Raw genomic sequence first — 26,199 nt, forward strand, 5'->3', positions numbered from 1 at the left:
CCTAGCTAAACATCAGAGGAAACTTACAAAGCTTGTGGTAAGATTTGGTTTTAGTTGTAGGAATGGTCAGGTTATAAGTAAACCGCTATGGTTTTAGAAAGTTCCCCTAGAGCTTGGTTAGATGCTGTACATACGGGTCTGTTGTAGCAGGAGTATACAGAAGGAGTTGTAGACACAGAAACCTTCTAAGGTTTCCTAGAGATCAAGAAGAAAGTCACCAAAAAGAGAGCCTGAGGCATAACTTCCTTTAGCAAGGCCTACACTGTGGTGTTTAGTTCCATAGAGGCAGATGCAAGGGGAACTCAGAGCAGACAAATATTTTTAAATCCCTTATCTTCTTATTTCCAGGAGCTTTTAAACCCTAGGAAATCCTACAGATTGACTTATTCTCTCTGCATTCAAATTACTTCGTTTCATGGTGTTCGAATGTTTTTGATTTTGAAACATACAAAATGAAAACTCACATTACGTGGATTAAAGACTTCCTTGAATCCCTCAGGAATTTGAATCTAAAAGTGTATGTTTAAATGGTTCTAGAATTCAGTTTAGATCTTGGAAACAGAAAGCGAGGAGTAAAGCCAAAGAGAGAGGGAAGAAAGCGAACCCTCTAGAGATCTACCCAACCTTTGCATTTAATCCTTTTTTAGCAATTCAAATAGATGAAGGGGCAAAAAACATTATTAAAATATATAGACTATGTATATTTTAAAACACAGATGTTAGAATCTATTTTCTGCTTTAACGACTCAGTTGAATCAACAGCTAACTGTGATTGAAGCTGGGTAGTTACAAGGCAGTTAACCAGTCTCTATCACAGCAGGAGGTTAAGGACCAAGATGTCACCCACAGGTACAATTTGGAGCATTCCAGGGACAAGGACAGAAACATGTGCTGCCTCTTTAAAGCCTAAAATTATTGGCCTGGCCAGTAGCCTCTCCCTGACAGCTGTGTCAAGTGAGCTTGATATATATATATATATATATATATATATATATATGCATGTGTATGTGTATGTGTATGTGTATGTGTATGTGTATATGTATATATTCTACATTACAGGCCCTGGAGAACCCTTTATGAAACTTAAGCCTGTGGGCATTCTGGAACACTTTAGTTCACTGATTACTAAAAATTAAACATACCCAGGATGAATAAGAAACCCTCAGGATTTGAAAATAAGCAGCCTTGATGTGAGAGACCCTCTGGAGTCCTTCGTTCATAGTGTGAGTTGTTTGAGGAGACTGTGTTTTCTGTGATAATCCATGAGGTTGAGCTCACAGCAGCCAGGTTCTGCGGCTCTTTATGGAAACAGTCAACGGTGCATCAGGCTTCTGGTCAGAAGGAGCCGTAGACCTGTATAAGCCTCTTCGGTTGCCTTACCACCTCACGCTGGGAAGTCATGTCTTCTAAACACCACCCATACTGGCCTCTCCTTTCTTTTATTGCATGATATCTATCAACTTAACTTTAAGGGAGGGATTCAATCACCTTAGAATAGTTAAAGCAGATGCCAAATAATCAGAAAATGCTTTTCTGAAAATTTCCTAGATTTACTTTTTTTTTAAATATAAAAACCATGGACCATGTTTATCATTATATAAAGCCCAGGACCACTTAAAATAGTAGAAATTAAAACTCATTCTTCTCAAGTTCACAGCAAAAGCACAACTTGATGGGAGAAGGAACACATTCTATATCTTGTTTTAGGTGATGGTTACATAGATGTATACAATCATGAGAACACTTCAAATACTTGATTATTGTTTATCATAATCCCTGAATTTAAAGGAAATGTATATAATATATACAAAATAATACAGTTTTGAATGTATAATCCAGACTTGAAAAACCAGAAAAGCACCTAAGTTAGTCGTGAACCTATGTCACAGGCCAATCACAGTCCTCCTTAGAACTTTCTCTGTAGTAACTCGAGAAGATTGTGGACACTCAGGGTAATGTGAGCCGCTTGCTTTGCCGTCCTTACTGACGAATGTTAAGATACTGCCCGGGAATACATTCTACCATACGGCATACATGCCACCTAGCCTAGATTACACCTTCAAGCCTGGAGCATGTCTTTTTCCTTCTGCTTGAAGTATTTGTAGCTGATGGTTCTTGTCCAAGTTGCTCCTTATGCATTGCCTTCAGCCAGACACAGCAACTCGACCCAGTGGGTAGATGATGTAACAGTGAGGTTTATAAAGGCCTCCCTTCCTTCCCATCATACCAGACAACTCTAGAGCTTATCTGGGTTTACAGTTCCTCACAGAACAGGTCACCTTCCTCTGTCCAGTCCCACTTTCCTTACTCTTTTCTTTCTTGTTGATATTGAGACTTCTTCCTAGAAAACCTCCTGTGTCGGCTCTGTGCCTGTTGCCTGCATTTCTGTGAATTCATATGTATGCCATCCTATTGCTTGCTTATCATCCTTGCTTGCTTGTCTTCCATCTCCTCTGGCTCTTACAGTCCTTGTCCGTCCTCTTCTGCAGGGTTCCCTGATGCCGGAGGAGAGGGATTTGATGGAGGTATACCATTTAGTGATGAGAGTTCCAAGGTCTCTCACTCTGCATAAAGCCTGGCTGTGGGTCTCTGTATTTGTTCCCATCTGCTGCAGGAGGAAGGTTCTCTGGTGATGGCTGAACAAGGCACTGATCTATATAGCAAGGTCTTTAGGAGTGGTTTTATTGTTATATTCTTTAAATAGATCATTATTATGTAGCTTTACCCTAGATCTGGGGGCTATGGAGTCTTAGGGTCTTGGTCACCCAAGCAGTGTTGGGTATGGGTTCCATCTGATGGAGTGAGCCGTAAGTCAAATAAGGCATTGGTCGGTTGTGCCACATGTTTTGTGCCGCCATTGCACAAGCAGATCTGGCAAGCAGGGAACCATTGTAGATGAAAGCATTTGTAGCCAGGTTGATGTTTCCATTTCTCCTTTGGTATCATATTGAGTGTCTTCCTATACCAAAGATGCTTAGGGATAAAGGCTTTATTTAGACACCAGCTTGACTTCTCCATATTAAGTGAGTTATATAGATGTTGTCTTCAGCAAGGGGGTCTTGCTGTCACTTTATGGAGAGCGATATATAATCTTGGCAACAACCTGGGTTGTTTGTTGAATTAGATGTAAGCTATTCCCAATACTGAGTATTTCACTTGTTGACAAGAAATACCCAGCTAGACCTGTCTCTTCAATTATTTGGCAACTTTGCTTAATTCTATTTTAGCTTCTAAACTACTTTTAATTCATGATTTGTTGTCTATAGTTTTCTATTTTGAAAATAACTACAATATATACTCATAACAGAAGTTTCTTTTTTTAATTCTGAAGCTACAAAAGAAAATGAAGATCACATACAATCTCCCTCCTCGTGGAGGACATCACTGAAATGATGTAAATGAGCATCTTATGTAAGCATTTGTATTGTCCACAGGCTCTAGGTCCTTCCCCACTTCCCACCTTGTCCAAGGCTGAGGAATGTCTGTGCCTTATGGAAGGCTGTGGCAGAGGCAGGGTAAGGAGCAGCTTTCTGTTGTCCTGCACTCCACCGTAGCATGCTCATGATGCTTTCTGGTTCTAGCTACAAGGCTTACCTTACAAAACACTCCCCTGTGTTTCCTTTGCGACTCTCAGTAAGGGTCTTACTCAAGTTGGAGGACACCTACCTTCTCCCTCTACACTGAAGGATTAGTATTTTTCCCTTTTGTACATTTATTTCTTCTATATTATAGAAAGTAAATTAAATTAATAAAAATTACTTACGTTTTAAAAGGATTTTTTGCACTCTATTCATCATAGAACATTTGGGTTGTGGAGATTTGGTGATCCAACCGATGAGAATAATAAACAAGGCTCAAATGTTTTGTTCATACTTTATAGCAAACTATGTCAGTATTCATTTTAGTTGAAGTTTATTCACTAACTGTGTCTAGTATTATAATATTTTGGTAAGTTTGCATCATTACCCTCTCCTTAAACCAGCTGCAGTTCTTTCCTTGCTGATAGTCAACTATACAGAGCAAAGCCCTTTGAGATACTCAAAAGCAGAGTGTGGGATTCCATTTCGGTCCCAGTCTTGTCAAGGGATGCTGACATCCTTTCTCAAATGTTGATGACGTGGGAGGCATTCTCAGCCATTTGGATACTAGTTCTACCTCATGAAAAGAGCAGTCCTCTTATAACCTGGGCCCCCACAACTTCAGACTGAAAGTGGAGCTCAGGAGTCAGGGCCTTTCCTGGCCTGTGTGAGACCCAGATTTGGGTCCCAGCTCTGCAAAAGCATAAATAAGCAAGAACAGAGATGGAACAGCCTGGACGGTGAGGTTCAGGTCATTTTCTGGTTTGACCTGGTCTTGCCTTGACCCAGAATGATTCTTGATGATCCTCAGAGACCAATACTCTAGAAATATTAGACACTAAGATATATACAAATTGAATATCACACATGGAAGAAGTCAAAAGCTCTAACAATACAAGCAGGAGTCAGAGGGCACGTGGTTTCCGGTGGCAAAAGGCAAAATAATTACAGTTGGAGGCAGAAGCCGCTAATCCCTAAAGCCCCTGAGTAGAGAGAAGTCCAGGGGGAGGAAACTAATAACTTCCAAAGTGTGGCTTTCAAAATCGAATTAATAAAAATGTCTCCATTTTTAAGCCACTATAATAATAAAGGTTTTATTTTTCCAAACCTTAACACACACAAAATGTCAGAGAACAAACCCCCACCAATTTCTACAGAGGAGCCTTGCCAATGTTGTGCTCTGGGGCCTGAGTGTCAGTAAAGGAAGGAGAGTGAATGCTGAAGCCCCATCCCACTCTTTCTCCTTTTCTTCGGCCACCTTAGTGATTTAAACAACATCTCTTACATACCACTTTCAGGCAACTGGAAGACATCATCTCTGTCCACTGTGGACCCTCTCTACCAAGAAAATTATTAACTCTGACCCAGAAGAAAAAAAAAAAAAAGATGTCACTAAATATATGAAGTCAGCTACCAATGTGTTATTTTCAAACCTGTAGCAAACACTGCAGAACACTGGCCTTGCAGAAAGAGTGCTCTCTTCTTAAACACATTTTCAGAAGCAAGACCAGTATGTAGGAGGAAATGTCCAGGCAGGCAGTGGTGGTGCATGCCTTTAATCCCAGCACTTGGGAGGCAGAGGCAGGTGGATTTCTGAGTTCGAGGCCAGCCTGGTCTACAAAGTGAGTTCCAGGACAGCCAGAGCTATACAGAGAAACCCTGTCTCGGAAAAAACAAACAACGAAAAACAAACAAACCAAAAAAACAGAAAAGTAGGAGTCTGTGGATATATTCTCCTGAAGGATCCAGGGAGTCCTTCCAGGAACAGTATCCCTGGCAATACAGTTTTTGTCAAGAATGTAAAACAACCTTTCAGTAGAGAAAAGGGTGGAATGTAGGCATTATGGATCAGATTTAAAGACTTGACTATAATAATGGGGAGGTCTATTTTAAAGAGTGACATTTCACACCAGCTCCATCCAACTAGAGAAACTACAAGCCTTTTCACTCACTGTTGCCACCTGGTGGACAGAGATGATACTTTCCTAAGGCACCTAGGAACATGACCTAGTGTGACCACAAGATGGCAGGACATAACCAAGTTTTCAAACAAGCTCAGCATCAGTTTTTCTTCCTTCCCCAGAAAGAGACTAATCAGCCAGAATAGGATGAGTTGGAAATAGTTGTACAAAGATCACAAGTCTATCACATTTTCACAAAGAAAAATTGAAGGTAGAATTTTAAGATCTTTACTGTTTCAAAAAGAAATCAATTTATGGTCGCAAAAGGAAGGAATGGCTATAAAATGTAACCAGGCATTCAGTTTATCTTTTAAGCACTAGTAGATACACATTCAAGCATTTTTGCACAGTTACCTCATGGAGTTAAATGTGTGGGAGTGTTTCAAGATATTTCTTGTAATTCTCTTTAATGGAAGAATAGAGAATTGTTCCCCTAACACATTCATTTGGAACGTTCAGATTCTCACCCAAGCCTGTGTCAGTTGGGTTCCTGTAAGCATATTGCCAACTGCACCCTAAGGAATTTGTTGCCCAATTAACCTCCTTCCTATCTGGTTTGCATGTGCCAAGGTCTCCTAATGTTTTGCCCATCGTATTGTTGGCACATACGCTACGTGGCTTTTTAATCAGGGTATCTTTCTTCTACTATAAAAAATTGCACTAATAATCCTCTCTAGAAGGATCCGCACCAGAAGATGTAACAACAACCCTTACTGAATTGTGTGCTAGATGCAAGGGGAGCTCACTGAGTAGTGATGTAATCCAGGGAGCAGGTTTATCCCGGCCATATTCATTAAACTTGTGTACAAATGATAAAGACAGGGCATGGGAAGGTTAAAGAGGTATCTCTTAGCTTAATCAGAGTCCCTGCCCTGCCTGTCTGCCCTGGACATTTGCTTCAACTTCTCCCCACAAAGCTGGTGCACCAGATTAGCAAAGAAAGGAAAAGAAAAAACCATAACCCTTTTCTTCAAAGAGGTCTCCTCTAGGTCTAGAATTTTGGGGTAAATAAGCAGCTGCCTCCTAAGAAGAAATGTACTCCATGTTTCTATATGAACTTACAGTGTCATGTATTTGTTGACTGGACCAGCTATAGGCAATGTTCTTCACCTAGAAAAGGGTCTGAGAGATGCTGGTGTCTCTGGGCATCCTTAGAAGTTCTCCATGAGCAGCACCAGATATCATAACCAAGAGAGCAGTCAGAGCGATGTGTGCTAAGGCTAAGGAGTTCAGGGAAACCATTGTACCTACAAATATGGGGACAGGGTGGCTGGTGTTAGTTTTGCTAGTGATGAGGAATAGCCAAACGTTTGTGAGTTTCAGACACTGGGACAACCATGCCTTTCTTTATAACTGTCCTAATGGTGCCAGGTAGTGTTATACTGTTTGAGAGACTCTCCGTGAGAAATGGACACATGGAGAAGTATGCAAGGAAGGGCATGAATAAGTTATCAGGAATTGTGGTGACTTTTCAGGCATGATTTCAAAGAGCCGAGCCCAGTCTGCTAAATCGGGTTTCCAGTTTTCTGTTTCAGAAGCAATGGGAACCGTGTTTATTCTTCTCATGTTTTCATGTGCGTTCAGAATGATTGTCATGCACAGGACTACAGTATCACATAATAACAGACACAGCCCCAGACTTCATGAAGTCAGAGTCGGGGTGTGGGGGGGGGTGACAGCTGTTAATCAAATCATCAGATAAACACATTGGAAATTAAGACAGAGATGAGTATAATAGAAAATAAAAGGACCAGACATCGTTAAGGAGACCAAGAAAGACTCCTCGCTGGAAGTAATGTCCCCATTGGGAAGGGTGACCGAGATGCTACTGCAGAAGCCATGATACCCCAGGAGAGGGGATCTGGTTCCAGGGAGCAGAAAAGAAAGCTGGGGAGATGGCAAGTGTTTATCCTCAAAGACACACCTCCCCCCACCCACCCACACACACACAACTGAAAAAAATGGAAGCTGAACTATAAGATGGCAGAGGTTCTGTATAAAGAGCTTCTTCATTTTACCTTTTCTGCTAGATTGTGTTACTCAGTCTGCAGATCTGATCCTGTAGTCCCGCTGGTCATAGAGAGATAAATATCTGGATCTCACTGCCGGTATGGACTCCCATAGCTAACCAATCACTTAGTTGGTCTTGAAATAGAAAATGGTACCCTACAGAAATTTTACTTGTTTACTTCCAAAGGTGGTAAGTGCTTTGAATTATGTGGCAAAGATACTTAAAAGGAAATCCAGATATTTAAGCAATCTAATCTCATTCAACCTTGACATTTATTAACACGTGCAACAAGTGTTTGGGGAAAGTTCCTGTATCTCGTGGTCCTGGCTGAGAACTAGATTCAGTGGTGAATAAGCTATGCACTGTGGATGCCCTTAGGAGACAACCAGTAAGCAAACGAGGGAATCAAACCAGGAGGGACTTTAATACTGCTTACCCTAATGCTCAGTAAAAGAATGTTGAGGATCAGAGAGCAGTGACTTCGAGGAATTGATGGAGCAGACCTATAATGGTGACTGGAGTGAATGACCGAACAGTCTAGAAACCGAGGGGAACATTTCTAGTAGATGGTACAGCAACTGTGAAACTTGGAGTAGGAATGAACGTGGTTGTTAGGTAAGGAGTTAGATAAGGCCAACTGGTGCGAGTGGGGTCACGATAAGGCTGGGGATCAGACACATTCTATGGTTGCATACAGTGCAGTCCAGATGACGTTCACACTCCATGCTGGAGCCCCTCTGCTTGTCTAATGACAGAGCACGTAACGTGGAGATTCAGGAACTGCCATTCAGTTTTTGTTCCTAGCAGTTGCTCATTTAGTCTAAGAAGAGTCTCTTTCTGCTCGCCTGTCCCTCAGTCTCTATCGGCCGTTTCTCTTACTGTCCTGTCCTCTACCTGCCTTCCCCTTCCCCTCCTTTGAGTGGAGAGTAACAACTACCCTCATGTTTATTTCTCAATTGATAAAGCCTTTTTTTTTATTTGTTTTTGTTTTTGCTGAATGTTTCTTTTTTAGAAATTGGCACCACCGTGCACTTCAAGCCAAAAGGTATGGTTACTGTTTATGAAACCTTTTAGACATTAATTAAAATTCCACAGCCATATAGTGTGGTCTCATGCACCTGAGTTTGCTTTAGCATCATGATTTGTGATTAAAAAAATTTTTTTTCAATAAGACAGTTGGCCATGATTTTCCCCAGGTCGTGAACTTTCTTATTAATAAAGGGTCCACCCCCTGACCCACGGCCCCTGCCTGGTAGAACTTTTGACAGTTACTCACTCTAACATCCTTCTTCCATCCCTTCTGCACTTCATCTTAAGCAGCTGTGGTTCATTCCACAGATCTCACTTTGTAGAAAGATCGCTACCCAATGCCAAAGCTTTCAGAATTTTACAGTCACTTGTTGACGATTCAAGTAAATCCATTGCCAAGTTGCGACGCCTACATCAGACACAACAGCTAAACAGCAACTCACGAAATGAAATGCGTACGCAGTTGACATTTCCACCCTGCCTCTGTTCTCTCAGCTCCTGAAGCCTCACTTACTAGAGATTACCTGGACAGCTGGATCCCTAGAAGAGGTTATTCCATGATTTCCATGCACTCCCGTCAGCCATGTGGCACACAGTCTACATTCTTATCTCTACAAAGACAGGGCAAGCTTGCCGAGGCAAGCAACCTCACGTTGTCCGTCCCAAGACAAGTACTAAGGAAGCTGGGAGGAGACCAGATGTCACCATCGTTCATGCCCTCCTAGTCATCACTTGACTGTAGGTCATCTCTTATGAAAATAACTTTCGGGCTGAGAGATGGCTCAGAGGTTGAAAACACTGGCTGCTCTTCCAGACGACCTGGGTTCAATTCTCAGCACCCACATGGCAGCTCACAACCATCTGTAACTCCTCTTTCAGGGGATCTGAAACCCTCACACAGACATACATGCAGTCAAAACATCAATGTATATAACATAATAATAAATTACTTTTTTAAAAAGGAAAAAAGAAAATAGCTTTCTTTCTAATTCACGAACTGTGTGATGATCATGACTGTCACCAACAGTAGAAACCTATTGTGGGGGGCAGGGGGACTAATGCCCTCCAGCATCTAAAAGCCACAGAGGTTTTATGGTTGCTCAGACCAATACCCTTTTTGTGGTCTATCTTTATAGGTCATCACTGTCTCAGCACATCAGAGGTAACCAGTAATATATCTTCCAGATAGGGCTCTTTGAAGCAAGAAGACATAAAATATTAAAACGCTCTTTAGCTCTTTTCTCCCCAATAGTATGATTAAAAACTTATCCATTAATTTGTCTGGTGACACAGGTGAAACCTCAGGACTTTGATGTGGCTAATGACATCAGGTATTATTCAAATATCATATTAAGGTATTGGGTGTGTGGTATCTAAGTTTTTCATAAATGATGTGGGAAACTATTTGATTTTTTTTGTGTGTTTTTGTTTTGTTGTTTTACTTTTCTGTTTTGTTTTGTTTTGCTGAGTCAGGGTTTCGTGTATTCCAGGCTAGCCTTAAACTCCTATGTACGAAGTTGATCTTAACCTCCTTACCCTGCTGCCTCCACTTTTCAAGCACTGGGACTATGATCATGACTGCTTTGAGGAGAAAGATGTACTGTTCTTAACGTTATCACAAGAGAGTTTCAGCTGTCCAAAATACCACTTTCGAGAGGATAAAGATAGTTGATGAGAGAGGAGCCTGCATTTAAGGTCTCAGCTTCCATAGGCTTCAAGCCCCAATTCACACAGAGGAAACTGTACTAACAGGACATAGACAGCAGGTGGCGCCAGAGACAGCATTTTCGCACTTGCCTTCAACATGGCTTCCGAGGTCACCAACACAGGCAGAGCATACAGATCAGAAATATTTTGGAGATTCTGTAGATTGTCAAACCTTCATTATTCGACAGATTTTTCCTAAATTGTTTAGATTTTTGGTTTTTTTTTTTTAGTCAATTCCATCAGTCTTTAAGAATTCCAAAAATAATTTTCTTTTGTATAATTGAAACACAAACATTAATACTGATCCGAATCTCTCATTGGCTGCAATGGACACCCGGGGATCATTGTGGACATGGTTAAAGACGACTTTAAATAAATTCAGTCACAATGGGTGGAAAAAAGAGGAAACCATCACTGATCTGTGCATTAAGAAGTGTCGCCAAAATAGATGGTTGAAGAAAAACACTTTGTGAAATCTTTGAGTCTTTATGAAAAAGCAAAACGATGATCTCAGAATCCTACATTGGATCAGCAGGAGAGAAACTTGGCCCCCTCCAAAAAATCCTTTTCATTCATTTCAGGATATTTAATAAACTTTGCCATAAATCCAGGTTTTGCCCTTTTACGAGCATGGTCACGAAAAGATACAATTTAGTACTCATCTTAGCAGGGTCCTTTAGCTGATTCGGAGAACCTTGGGAATGTTAATTTCTGATTTATTATTTTGCTGCAGGTAAATTTTGCCTTTACTCTAATAAGCCTTAAAAGCCTCCAGCCAGTACAGGCTCAGTGGCTCAGTGGGTAAAGTCACTTGCTGCTAAGCCAAAGGACCCGAGTTTGGTCCCCAGGGCCACATGGGCAAAGAGAAGAGTTCGTTCCCCTCTGGCCACACACATTTGATGACTTGCAAGCATATACAAACATAATACACACATAATAAATAAATAAGACCGTTTGCTTGTTTTTGACTTAAGCCTGATCCAAATTACAAATATCTTTGATTAGAGTTGGTATTTCATTCATTTCTGATACCAAAATTTCTGTGTTGTGAATAATATAAGAAATAGTTACCAAGTGCCACACATGCCAAAATGTGTGTGTGTTTATAATGCCCACATAGATATGGTAAAATATCCTGGTGTGATTGTTCTCTGTGATATGAAAACCATGTAACAAGCTTTTGAACTGTGCACCTATTTGCCTGCTCCTAAGGCTAAGTTGTGTTTGCAGACTTGTGCTTTCGTGATGGCTCTCAGTATATGCAAGCACTTGCTGAGCGTGGCCATCTGGCACAGGAACTAAGATTTATCATTTGCATTTCAGCAAATAAGCAGAATTTCATAACTAGGAACTAAAACATAATTAATGATTTGGTGGATTATCCTTCCCTGAACTAGCCATTAACTGGAGTAGTCTCCTATGCAATCGTATGCATCTATAATTGCATACCTAACTTGTGATAATTCCCCAACTGTTACCCATTTACAGGATTCCTCGATTCTGTTTATTTACTCTCAAAATCAATTATGGCAAGAGCAAACCACATAGGCGCATTAAATAACTATATGAGAGAACTTAATAAATAATAACTGATAGAGGCAAAGGTATCTTTACCAGATGTATACAATGAATTTCAGATGTGTAACAAGACTGTCGGGAATAAAATTAAAAACTATTGACACATGCATAGTAGGAATTCCTGTTACAACATAGAGTAACATGTGAAAGTAGGAGTTAGCTTGTATTGTGTATTTAAAGGCCAATAATACATGCTTATGTCATATATGTATAGATAAAGATTTATAGCGGATGGAAACTTCCCTATGTGTGAGAATGGGTGGATAGGTGGTAGAGGACACATAACTAGGCATGCATACACATTAACAAAAATGTTGATTTTAATGTATTTATCTAGCTTCCTGGGAATATGCAGTATGCTTTTCAATAACAGAACTCTTGCTTTCTTTAATGTTTCCTGCCATTTGAATAAGATGTTAAGGCCAGTTCAGTTCTCTTAGCTGACTGTAGATACCATTCAATCCTACGATGTCAGGGAAACAATATAGCTTGTCCTAGTACTAACAATGAGAGTACAGAAAGAAGCAAATCGGGCTTTTTTTTTTTTTTTTTTTTTTAGAGCATCCGTTTCATACTAGAGCAAAACACAAATCATTTTGGCATATAAGACCTTCATTTTTGTACAGTTTTTCTTCATTCTGAAAGCCTTGCTGGTACACTTGCACTAATACAGACAGGCACTAAAAAGATACAAGAGAAAAGCTTTGCCACCAGGAGAGGAGCCTAGGGAAGCTGAGAGTCCCGGGCATCCAGAAAGCTTGGTGGAGGAGAGGAGAAGCTCAGAGAAGACTTGGCATGAAGTATCAGGACGCCTAGGCGTCAGAGAATGGTGAACAACCACTGCAGATGCTTTGAACCTCAACCCTCCTGAGACTGGACCTGAAGGTGGCTGGGGTGTCCCTTCTTACTATGACACCATAGACATTCAGGAGATCACAGAGTGAGCTGACTAGAATTACTAGATATTTAACTTGTTTATTCTGGTTCCATGGCTTTTTACCAGACAAAGCTCATTTTGCATACGCGAAAGGCTCAAAGTTTGCATATGTTCATATTTTCATATTAAGCAATATTCTGTGGTACTCCAGCCAAAATATCAGACTTTTAAAAAAATACACTGTCTCCATCTTCCAGTAGTTTTTTGTCTAGACTTAGCATTGCTTTAACCAGAATTTCACCCACCAAATGTTTAACGGAGACACTGCCGAGGTTCACTACCACGGCTCACCACGTGGTGGCGACAATGACTCTAAGAGTCAGACACTAAGGTTAAATCTGATGAGCTGATAAGCGGTGGAAATGTCACTGTGGATGCAATTCTCGGTTCCTTCTATTTTTCTCTGGAAGGCAGTATTTGTTACAGCAAGCACGCAGTAGTGCACTTATATTTATAATTTCATGAACAGAACACGCAACGTGGTTTATTGTGGCGTCATACAGTTGTTGATCGGTTCTGTTCTACTCTTCCTGTTGCTTTAGCTCTAGACGCCGAGCATCGTTTAGGAAGCTATTCTTTACTTCAGTAGTTTTCCGTGCTACACTCTCTGCAGTCTTACACATTTTAAGCAGTTTGCTGAAACGACATAGACTAGAACATGCTTCCGTTGTAATTGTAGGACATCGGTTTTACACACACAGAGTCTGCATACTTGGCCCCTAAAGTTTCGGTGACCCATAATTACAGCCCTGTCAGCTTCTATTCTGAGTATCATTGTCTAAGGCTAAATATCATAGCCTTAAAGTCACTGTCTCTTCGGTGGGGGAAAAATGGTTTTTGTTGTTGTTGTGTTTTTGTTTCCAGTGAAATTTAAATACAGCCACATGAAAAGAGGAAAATGGGACCAGAAGTGTGCATGATGAGGTCGTAAGACCTCCCATTTCTGCTATAGTATTACTACTTCCAGAAGCACACAAATCTGCATTCCTCTCCTCTCCACTCACTATCCCCCCAAACCCAAACTCATCTCCCCGACAATCTGTCCTCATTGACAACCTGAGTGACCCAGGGTGACGTTCCAAGGATCAGGTCCCCCAGGTGCGGTCCATTCTCAATTGCCCCAGCTTTGAACCTGCCCCTGATCCTCCACGGTTTGGCCAGACTTGTTGCCTTTGGTTTTCTTCTTCGTTCTAAGATGATAACTTTGGGTAGGAGGACCTTAGCTTCTTCGTGAGATTATAGGACTTTAACCGTGCTAAGGGACCCAGGCATAAATGCTACTTTATAATAGTCCCCGCCCACCCCCGTTAAAGGATAAACTATCCTGCCTCTCACCTATGAAACAAAGAAGCTGGAGACTGATGACCAAGTCCTTCTGAGATTGATGTAGCTACTGTTATACATTTGCAGGGAGAACTTGTGTTGGGCTCCTGAAGGTTCAACATCAGTGCTTGGAGTCTTAATCACAGTGATGGCTTCGCTGTCATCATGTGAAAAGCATGGGAGAGGAGGGTAGCTGAAAACAGTCACGGGAGACACCCTAGCGACTTCTCCAGCAGGAGTAGCTTCATGTTTAAAATAACTTAGAAAGCTCAGAGAGAGCAGAACTTAAAAGATGGGTCCGCTCACGAGACATCAGTGCCAGGCCACGCCTTGCCTCCTGGCCACGCCTTGCCTCTGATGCCACCTTTATTCAACTGTCAACCCGCAGAAAATGCTCATACTCTCTCTCTCTCTCTCTCCTTTGCTCTGCAGGACCCGGGTCGGTGAGAGGAATCAACGGATCCGTCAGTCTGGCCGTACCACTGTGGCTGCTGGCAGCGTCCCTGTTCTGCCTTCTCAGCAAATGTTAATAGAATAAAAATTTAAAAATAATTACAAAAACACACAAAAATGCGTCACACAGATACAGAGAGAGAGAGAAAGAGTGCAAGATGGGGGGAGACTATTGTTTCACAAGATTGTGTGTTTATAAATGAAGGGGGAATATGAAAAATGAAGAAAATACAACACTAAAAACAGTTTTAAGATCCTTCAATAAAAATCTGAGTATAATTTAGGGTGGGAAAGCTTCTCCCCGAATATGTGTCTATCTTCTAAGCAAATGACTGCTGTGTAAAGATTCCATCATGCTAAGGACATCTGATGTTGTACAAATGAGACTATTCAAGAAGTACCAGGTGGCTATTAAGTCCCCCCACACTTTATCCTTCCTTCATCCATTTTCATCTGTGGGGAAAAAGAAGGTCTTGCCTTTGGTGTTTATATTTCCATAATCTTTTTATTCTGTTTTTCATTTGAGCTGATGTGTCGCCATTTTGGACTATCAACGGAAACCTGTGTTGAGCCTTTCTCAGGCTCCCCTGCCTGGATCATCTCTCTTAGCTTTTAAGAACATACCTTTTCCCCATCCAGTGTGTTCTATCCCCTCAGCTCACCCATTCCAAATATTCCCCTTTTCTCTACCCCCACCTCCCTTTTGCCCCAGCAACCCAGAACACGAGTCACGCCGCAAACTTTAGGAAGTACCATTTTCATCTTCTCCACTGTGCGCGTGCGTGTGCTCAAGTCTCTCGCTCTCACGTAGATGTACATGTGTGCGAGCGTGTATGTGTCTTTCTCTAAAGCATGCCAGGGGAATGGTCCATGTGTACATAGACCCATTGTGCTGTAGATACTGTCCTGCACTGTAGTTGTGAGGTGCGGCTGTCACGAGTTGCTGGGGGGGACGGGCTGGGTGGGAGGCCAGGAGCAGAATTCCTCCCCCTTTCATGGCCGTCACATGATATCCGTGTGCATTCAAAACCAAGCTGTGCTCCTTTCGAGGGCAGGACCCCATACCCCTCCTGGTCTCATTTTCAGAACCCAGCTGGGAGTCACTCAGAATATCACTGTACATGAAAGTGCCTACTATCAATGGGGTGAGCAGACAGGGAACAGACCCGTGGCCTGCATAATATCACCTAGGGGAGGAAGATGGTCGCTGATTTCACTCTCAGTGTGCAAGCCTGGAGAATCCATCAGTTTCATAGCTTTATAAAGGCTGAGCCCCACTGCAAAAAGGAGCCGTGTGTATTGAGCAAATCTCCAGAGACAAGTGGGTATCTGAATGGTGGCCCCTCCCCCACCAAGGGAAGAGGAGCCCAAGGTGACCCTAAGCAGACCTGCTTTGTCCCTTCACTAATCTTCAAGTAACACTGCATTTGCTCCATAATGCCCTTAATTGGAGATTGTTGGTCCAATAAAATATTGTGAATGAGACATAAAATAGACCCGAGTCTTCTGTAGAGGCTGCTAAACTTCTAATGCAAAGTATTGGTCATCACAAATTAGGAAATCCAGGCTTTGTTCTCCTTTATGGATTCTTATCCTTGAGTTCAAGGCCAACGCTTTATGGGCTTCCAGCCCCACTGCTGATGCGCGTGGCACCATTGCCCATAGAGGCCAGTCAATACCCCAAGCCAGGCCACTGGGGCACTGATTGCACTCACCTTCCCTACTCTGTTTAGACTTATCTCTGTGAGAGTCCTCTTCACACTAACACTGAAAGCTGAGCTATTTGCTTAACCATAAGGAAGGTCTGAGCAATGTGGGATGAGTCCAAGCAGCAGTATGAGCATTCCAAAGCCCGACATCATCACATCGCCAACAGAGTTGGCCTAGGGGACATCTTACAGGAAGGCTGCCTCTCTGCATGTGGTGGGTTATCTTTGCTAGAAAACCAGTGGCTACTTTCCCTTAAAACTGTATAGAAGCATCCAAAGTGATTCACCTTGAGAAAGGATGAAGGGTTATTGCTGAGGTCATAATGTGATGTTACCTTACAGAGCCATGGCACATCAAGTTTTCTAACCTTTGAAATGGCTGTCACATGATACAAAATGAAGGGAAAGAGGGAAGAATAGGAAGAAAAGGAAGGAGGGAGGAAAGAAGAAGGGAAGGAAGGAGGGAGGAAGGGGTAGAGGAGGAAAGGGGGGAGGGAAGAAAAAAGGAATTTGAGCAGAATTTTATATTTCTTCTAGCAATTACATCACTTTATAAATCTGTCACATCCTAGCTTCATGGTTTGCAGTTTTGACATGATCCAGAGGACAGACAGGGTTCAGGATGCAGAAAAGTATTTATGGATGATCAAGAGATAGGATGGGGATTCCTATCCAAGAGGGTAGCTAGTAATACATAGGGAAGGGGTGCCATATTCCAATATGATACATTGGCAATCAAGGATTCTCTAGAAGTTTAGTCCTCTTGTACTACAACTGAAGGATATGTGTTTGCCATGTTCAGAGCCCTCCACATCCTTAAGTAAAGTCTTAGAAGAGTACATGCTGGCCTAGATAGTGGGAATAAGGAAATGTGAGTTAATTCCGCATCATTTAGTATTAGTTTCCAAAAATGGATACCTGTGACATATCATAAGCTTTGATAATGCACCTGGCCTTCAGGGTCCCCATCCTATTATAAGGACAAGCTCTGGGGTTTTGTCAGAGGAATATCTCCTTTGGAAAGAATTCCTGGTCATTCCAATACCATATATTCTTTTTGTTTTATTATAATGGCCCATAGAGCGAACAGCTAACGATTCTTTTACAATGCGGTGTTTGCCCATAACTCCAGCAAGATCTGAGATTCTTTTTAAGAATGTCTCTCCTCTATGGAGAAAACCTAAGTCTCATCGTAGGCCGCATAGGTTTTAGAATGTTGCTACGTCACATGCAGAACTGAGAAACTGTTCTTTGGAGCAAGATTAGAATCACTATCAGGCCAGATGGCCTACACCAAGATGTCATACAATTGACAGAAAAATCCATCCACTGATCTCACTTGTTGGTAATCAAAGTACTGAATACAAACAAGTGATTGGAACAAATAGGTAGCATGGAGTGAAGGGGTTGCATCCATAAACCAGGAACACTCACGGATTCCATATCCTTTGCATACAAAGTGAAAGTTATGCCATTCATAAGACAAAACTTTAGCCTCAGCTTTCAGTTTAAAAAGTAGAAATTACCTTGACCTAGGGCAGGCCCCAAAGAAGGATAGCTTTCCTGGATTCTACAACTGCAGAACTGTCTGTTCTCCTTGCAGTTGGTGATCAAAACAACTTTGCCTCGTGAGAGGCACATTTTTCTTGTGACACTTAAAATCACTTTCTCCCAAAACAATGACAACTTATGGAAAAGTAGATGCGTTTTCTGTCTGGAAGGATTTCCCCTTAGCTCTTGTGTTCTCTTCCAAGACAGACAAATATTTTTCCCCTTACCATGAACTTTTTTGTTGTTTGTTTGTTAAATTCATTAGACAACTGAGGCTATTCAAAGAGACCTTATAACAATACTCGTGATTTTTTACGTTCTTGGAGGACCGAAACAAAAGTATGTTTCTCCTCCAAAGATGGACTTTACCTCCTCTGCCTACAGAAACTAAATTCCTCAGCGTGAAACTGCTTTTTAAGTCCTTTCTTCTCAGCCCACAGTCACAGGGTCCTCTCTGAGATGACTACCATGTGACATCTTTTATTGGCTAGTCTTCCTAAAGTTTTAATTTTGTTCTTTACAGGCTTTGGGTTCTTTGTGAAAAAAAATTATATGTGTGTGTATGTATTGTTTTAGATCTTATCGTTACAAATGATATATTTACAACAATGTATGTATTGTAGGAAAACTTTAGAATGATGGTTTAAACTTAAAAGGAAGAGAGATAATGAATTTGGTTTATTTTTTTAAAAAGTGCTAGGCTTCATTTAGAAAAATGTGGATGCCTTTCTGCCCACTTTGTTACTTTTTGTTTAAAGGAAATTTGCTTAAGAGACCACCTGCTATAGGATTAACCATGTCCTCATGTTTTTCTTTATTCTCACAGATTCTCAGCCTAGATTTAGTCTTGGTTCCCCTGTAAACTGCCAGTTTGTATAACAATGTAAGAGCAGTGTTACATTTGACCTAAAAAGCTATTAAAACTCTGAAGACAAACACACCAGAAAAAAATGTGAGATAGACCCCAAGTTAAGAAACACAAACCTACTTTAGGAAATCTTTCGTGCTTAAGTTATTAAAAATGTTTCTCCTCCAGAGACTTAGTCTGCCCAAGTGATGTAAATTCCCCATTATGGTTGACATCATATCTGTAAACATCTCACTAAATGTAAAATGAAGTTCGCATTTACGTGCACACCGGTGGGGAGGAACGTAAACCCCCCTCGTTTGCATTTAGCTCTGCTGCTCAAATGTCACCAAGTGAACCTCAAGAAGGAATTTGGTTTTGCTCCCAGTGTATAGCACATTCTTCTTGGTGAGGTGGCTGGCGTTAAGCTTAGGTTTAGATTTAGCATTCACGCCAGTGGAATGTTTATGGATATTGTAGAAAACTTATTTTTAAAATCCTGATTTCTCGTCAGCGCATTTGCATACTGTGCTGATTAATAAATTAGGCACCAATCATGTGTAAATCAATGTAAATCACTAGTTTATGTACATAATATAAACTATGTAAACTTCATTTTTCATGCAGAGCCCAAGTTCAGCTAAACCTATAAATCTTAAAGAAAAAGAAGTCAAAATAAGAAGAACAAAACCCAAAGCTCTTTGTAGGTCAGTGGACTTAGAAGCAAGCCTGACATGGTTACAAATGTGTTGCCTTAGCCAAAGGAAGCAGACACTCAGAACACTTAGACGCTCTTCTAGCCAAGGTCAGCTGGCTTTCTTTGCTCCTTCTCCCTCAGTGGAGATTCTCCAGCCTGACCCAACCAACCCTAGGCAAACGGAAAGAAAGAGGACTAGGATAGCAGGGACTCCTGGGCCTGGGTTACTGGTTTCTTGCCAGCTAATACATATTATATTGTGTCTTTATTTAAATCGCTCCAACAGATTCACCAGTACTTACATGAACAGATTATTACACACTCCCCATTTTTTGGACTGTTTTACACTTAACCAGACTCAGCAAATATCTTTGTCATCCTAATTTGAAATATGTTATATCCTTGAGAAATATTTTGCTGAATCTCCCTGTATCATTATTATCATCATCATTATTATTATTATCATCATTATCCCTGGCAGCCTTGTGGATCTACAGGCCAATGGATTAAAAGTAAGGTACAAAGTCATTTGAATGAAAATGTCACTCCCAGGTGTATCTGCTGATTTAACAGTGTCCCATAGACCTTTACTTTATTTAATCAGAACGACTGACAGACTCATCAAGAGAGATGATATGAATGTCATACCAGACTATTGTAGGAAGAGATTTCACACTGAGGCTTACATTCATCTACCAAGGACAAAGGGCATCTGTAACATGAAAGGTGTATCAGGATTGGAGCCAAGAAAATGGGGCTGTTGCTTTGGGTCTCGCCACACAAAAAGCTGTGAGATGCTGACACAGGCAAGTTAATTCCAGTTCCTGAGTTTTTAGTTTTCTCATCTGGAAAGTCAAGAATTCAAAGGACACTTCATGGTCTCTCCCACCTCTAAACCTTCTGATTCTGACTATGAATTAAAATTCATTAAATGCTGCCACCCACGAAGAGCTATTTGCTGGTCTCTGGTTTTCTCTAAACCCACCCCCCTCTGTCTCCACAACATAGCACCTTCTAGAACCACAGGGGCTCTGGACCAGTTCTGTATCTCTTTTCTGAGAAAATTTCTTAGAGATACAGAGGAAAGGCATTTTCATATTAAAGCGAGGGCACCAAAATAGCTGAGGTGGCTGCCTTGTTCGTAATATTGGGAAATGTAACAGTTGAACTGTAGCCTAATAGCCTTTCATGGGTAGGAAAATGGCCAGATCGGGCATTATGTACGTAACAAATGAGGAAGTTGCACATGTGAGAGGAAATATCAGCTTTCTCTTATCCTTGGCCAAGTGCTTCATTATGGTAAATGTGTGTCACTGGGCGTTGTCAGCTGGTCCCAAGCAAGTTCAAAAAAGGCTGTTTTGTGAAAAACAGGCAAGAGAAGGGGTTTCTTACAGACGTTTCTTGAGACTTGACTAATAAATAGACTGTGAGATTGACCAAGTGGTTACAGAGGGGCCTCTTTTTATTTTTTTATTTTTTTTAACAGCTTGAATTGGTATAGTTTAAAGCAGCCATGAGTGAAACAGGACAAAAAAGCCTATCTGGGAGGCAGGGTTAAAAGAGAGTGAGAGATGTAAAAGCTAAAACCAAATGTGAAAGTTAAGTTTCCGGAGCAGTAACGGAGGGATTGTTCTGTTGGGCCACATCCTGAGCCGACTCAGCGCAGGTCCACTTGTGAGTCCCACTCTGTCTTCACCATTCAGCTCAACACCTTGTCCGGTCACCTTTTTTTCATGAATCTTCCCAAAGAGCACAAAGAATAGGGCTCTCCTGGACACCGAGGAGCAGAGTTCACTCATCACCACCTCCGGCGTTAGGTATCACTGTTTATATGAGGATGCGCAGTGGGTTTACGGTACTCTGGACACTCTGTAAGGGGAGAGAGACCCGCCCACCCAACACCTCCCCAGTCCCATCGATCCTTCCTAGGCACAGCTTTTTGGATGGTGCTCGTGAGTCCACCCGACAGCTACATTCTTCCCAACACAACCCCCCCTGTGTAATATCTAGGCACGGTAAAAATCTGCTTCTTGCAATTGAAGAAAATCCACGGAGCTAGCTTCCTGGCGTACCACAGCAACCCTCGCCACCCGTCAGGAGCCTCTTTTGAACTCCCTTACCTAAGTCTTTGCTCTTCACCTGAGCATGAACACGGTTCATCCTGGTGAACTTCGGCCACGTTCTGCTCCATAAGTATTTGCTGGGGGGGGGGGGGGGGGGCTAAAGGGAGGAAATAAAAAGGGGAGGGAAGGATACCTCCCACTTCTCCCCAGCCCTGCTTCACCCTCCCTTTCCATTTGCTCTCCTGGAGGTTGTATAAATCCTGTTCTTGGTTAGACGTCTCCTCATTAACAGTGTTATATGCATATAAATATATATATAAAATATATTCCTTTTTTCCAGCCCTGTAGACATGAACTGATCTTCCCTTGACGATATAAAAACATGGCCATTTTCTGGTTCAGTTGATTTGTCGCTCAAGTTACTTTATTTTTGTTTATTGGGTGGATATTTTTTCCCTGAATACTAGCTCTGTGAAGGAAAGTAAAAAAGCGCAATGTGTGTAAAAAAAAATTAAAATTAAAGAAAAGCTTTTTTTTTTCTTTTTAAATGTATTTAAATTCTGGTTCTCTCTTCTGTTACTTTACACGTATGAATGCTCTGCTCTTCTGTGATCTTAAAACAAAATGAAATAAACGTGAAAAGGAGATGTGTCTTGGTTGACCTGAATCCACATGATCTTGCGGTTGGCTGCCCTGTTTCTCGAAGGCTCTGGTGAATGGCTTGGGAACCAGAGCCAATGATAGCAAACACCAAACATGGGAGAGGTAGACAAAATACTGGAAAATCGCTGCAAGCAAGGCTTTCTAACAGTGCTTCCTCTGCAGAAATGAATGCACTATTTACCATAATTGTCTTCCCTTAAGAGAAGAGGGAGAGACCCCTGATATTTTGTTTTCCTCTGTCTTCCTTTAGGGATAATGAGAAAAATATGAGTAGATTACCCAGAGGGAAGCGGCAGAGGAGGGAGGGGTCAAACAGCTCCTGAGTGAGAACTGGGGTTAGTCTTTGGGCTGTGACCTCAAGAGGGCATCTTGTCCTTTCATTAAAGTCTCCATGTCTAGAGTTCTCTTTCAGGGTTAGCTTGAATGAGACCCCCAAGTGACCTTCCAAAGTCATCTATTGTTTCTACTTATGAAAATACAGTGTGCTCTCCATCCTCAATTCAAGTGATAGTCACAGCATCTTCCCAGCATCCTTATAGCATTGCCTTGGGTCAAACAGAAGCTAGCAAGGGAAAAAGAAGAACTAGGCAGTTTACAGTTGAATAAAACCTAGGCTGGCTAATTGTTTATTGAAATGACCGAGAGAGTCCGTAGTTTGTTTTTCGGAGTTCAATCAGGTGAGAATGGATCCTAACTTTGCTCCTTCATGGGGCAATGAAGGAGTAAGCTCTTAAATGCTCAGCTCCCACAAAACGAAAAGGATCTCAGGAAAAAACAAAAACAAAAACTTGTCCTTCTGCCTTCTGGTTCAAGAAGGCAGCAGAGAGATGCAGTCTCTACATATTTAAATTTCATTTTTAAAAAAAAAATCATAAAATGTCCTCTATATTGAGTTTATCAAACTCAGGGTTAAAGATTCAGTACTCAAACAAGGATGCCTTGTTTCACACACCAGCTCGAAGTTTGGGGGGAAATGATGACCTTTAGTTGTGATCAGCTGACTGCATCGCACTGGGGGATGAGTGGTTCTGGCTGACTCTCCAGGCTCAGTAGTATGCAAGAATGACTAGAAGGACTCGGGAAAGCCTTAGCTCGGGATTTTATTATTGCAGAAGAGCACACACAGAACCAGTCAAAAGGAAGATCTGCGGAATCCTGCAGATGAAGGTACGTTGACCCTGCCCACGGTGTGAGGCACCATTCCTCTCCTCACACACGGACATATTCTCCACCAGTGAAAGTCAACTGAGTTTGGGTGTCCAAAATGTATTAAGTGTTTTGCTCCTTCTAAGAATCCATTACATATGTATGGGAGACTGCTCTCTGGACACATGCTGGAATGCAGCCTCCAACTTTCTATGGTCTAGAGGTCAGGCTGTTACTGCAACCCACAATGATACTGGCCTAATTCTAGCATGGCCATCCTCCAGATGCTCATTAAAATAAACCATCAGGTGTGCTCCAAAAGGGTCCAACATCAGTAATGAGGAAAAGAACAACTGCCTGTCACTTGAAAGACCCTAAAGACCCCAGGACCTGACAACAGGGTCCAGTCAACCTTTATTATTATTATTATTATTATTATTATTATTATTATTATTATTATCATTATTAACTTTGCACTAGCCACTTTTGCAAAAATCATTTGGAGCCTTTAAATTTTCTCAGATGATCTGAGGTTTTATTCCTTTAATCCACAGAATCATCGGGGTTTGAAAGCAAGCACCCCCTTGAATATTTGTGATCACTATAGGTTCAAAGGAAATTCTGTGATACCGCTGCCTTTACATGCACCTGTTTAAAAACAAGTTTAACACAGAGTGTGAGAACTGTGGGTTAAGAGAGTCTGTGAACCTCAACTCCTGAGGAAGGGCCTGATCTTCCACTCTTATGATCCTCTTAGACTGATGCTAAGTCTATAGTTTGAGCTTAACAATTGTCAAAGTACCATCAAATATTGTTCAGTTCCTCCCACAAAGTTGGTACCTGTGAAACTTGTTTTTTATCAGCCTGTCAGGTTATCACTGTAGGAGATTCCTGAAACCACAGCTACGAAACAAAAGATCAATCCTTCCCTCTCCTACAGAACACATGGAAAACACAGAGAGCCATAATCCATCAATATGAAGAATCCAAAGCTGTCTCTCCACTTTGCCTCTTAAATTATTTTCTTTTTCCCTTAAACTAGTCAAAGCTTTGTTCTGATAAAAGGATACCAAATTGATGAAGGTCTGAGAGCCAGGAATTGTATCATGGAACATGTACTGGGAGATGTTGCCTCAAGTAAGCAACTTTCTCAGATCCAACATATCTCCAGAGGGCTGACTAGTTCTTAAGTTTCCAAAATCATGACATTTGTTAATTTATTTTCTCTAAGGCAAAGAAAAACTTTAACTATTCTCTCTTTATTTTGTATTATTCTGGGTTTCCCTCCTTACTTTTGCTTGCTACTCACACCAAAAAGCTTCTGGCTTCTTTCTGGCAATAAAGAACTTTTGCCTATTTCCCAAAACAAAAACAAAGAAAACCTCCGAGTTTCTGTCTACCCAAAGAAGACAATTCCCCAAGGATGCACAAGTATCAGAAGTAACTCTAACTAGAAATTCAAGAATGAAGAAAATATTAGAAGAAAATATTAGATGGAGGGAAACTGAGGTTACAGACCTGAGTAGCTCCTGTGTGAGTCACGTGATGCTACCAGGCCAATGCAGGACAGTCTCGGCCACCACAACAGGGATTCTACCCAGAGTCCCTCATGGTAGCAAGTCAGTCTCTAGATCCTTAGACTCCGAGGCCTCCCTTTTCTCATTATCTTTTGGCTTTTAGAAATTAGCACAACCCGCACGATGGAAATTTATTTTTAATTATTAACATGAAACAGGTTAAGGGTCTATACTATATCAGGAGACTACAGGGACTTTGACTAACACTTGAGCAAATCCTTTTTTTTTTTTTAAGGTTCTAAATTTTATTACTGGACAAACATCCTAATTTAGACACGAGCAAGTCTCCAGGTTAAAAATGTTGAACTCCTTTTGGTAGGACTGATTGATGACCATGATTCAATATAAACCCTCAGCTTCCTGCTCCTCCAGTGACTTCTCTTACTGAGTTGCACCTGATTTTGTTAACAGTTTGCATCTGAATCCCCTGAGGAACAGGGCGGTTTTGCTTTTCTTCCTTGGCCATGAATCGCTTGATTCTGAACGTCTTATGAGAAGACGTGGCGAGAAGCCGGATCAGGAGAACCACACACGGTGGCACAGGAAAGGAGAAGAGCTGAGCAAATTCTTAAATGAGAGAAACCAAGCAAAATAAAAATCTCTTAATCAAGAGACTAAGAATTCTTTCTAGGTGGGGGAATTGCCTCGATTCAAAAACGCTTGGGTCATGCATTTGACATCTCCCTTGGTAAGCAGACTTTGTCAGTATAGACCGTGGGAAGGGGAGGTAAGAGGACCGGGAGTTTGATACACAGTGAGTATAAAGCCAGCCTAGGCTAAATAATATCAAGTCTCGAAAAGAAGGAAAGGAGGGGAGAAATGGAAGGGAGGAGAGAGGAAGAAAGTGCCTTATAATTCTGGATCTTCTAACCAGCCTCCCACCTCTTCACCTTCCCACAGACCCCACCCACTACAGTGGTGCCTGGTGACTATGGGTCAGGTCAGGTGAGTTAGGGACCCCTTTATCTCTCCTGCTGCGCACCCACAATCCACAGCTTTCAGCATGTGTCTTGAGGGTAATGACTGTTACAACCTAGAAAGACACCGAGGCCTTCTTATACATCTTTTTTATTTATTTTATTTTAACATATTCCATTTTCCAGAGAGAACTCAAGCCCAAGCCAGACTTCTTGTTTTAGCAGATGAAGGTTTCTTATTCCATGTAACAGCACGTTGGTGTTTCCTTCTCTTAATCACAATGCATGGAGGTGTAAAGGTACTGTCAAGAAGTTGAACAAACCAAGAATCCCATTTAACCAATGCTGCCTTGCACCTTGAATGCACAGAAGAGAACAAAGGAAACATGTCTCCAAGCACAGTTAATGTTGAGAGCACAAGCCCGTGCCCTCTGAAGACATATCATCTCTCT

At 41.5% G+C, this 26,199-nt stretch overlaps 1 protein-coding gene across 6 annotated transcripts in view; it reads left to right on the top strand.

Annotated features, from left to right (window-relative positions):
• The window catches only part of Lsamp (limbic system-associated membrane protein), a 2,197,426-nt gene extending 2,175,335 nt beyond the window's left edge, over positions 1–22,091 (top strand). For 3 of the 6 annotated variants that reach the window (XM_030249137.1, NM_001361282.1, XM_006522201.4), the window contains 2 exons: positions 8,563–8,595; positions 14,557–22,091. In XM_030249137.1, coding sequence (XP_030104997.1) covers positions 8,563–8,595; positions 14,557–14,654 — 131 coding nt within the window. In that variant the 3' untranslated portion in view covers positions 14,655–22,091. The remainder of the gene's footprint in view (positions 1–8,562; positions 8,596–14,556) is intronic. The other 3 variants (XM_030249138.1, NM_001361281.1, NM_001347236.1) reach the window with 1 other exon arrangement.
• The last annotated feature ends 4,108 nt before the right edge of the window (positions 22,092–26,199 follow it).

The sequence above is a fragment of the Mus musculus genome, chromosome 16 (genome assembly GCF_000001635.26).
Source record: "Mus musculus strain C57BL/6J chromosome 16, GRCm38.p6 C57BL/6J".
NCBI classification, from domain to species: domain Eukaryota; kingdom Metazoa; phylum Chordata; class Mammalia; order Rodentia; family Muridae; genus Mus; species Mus musculus.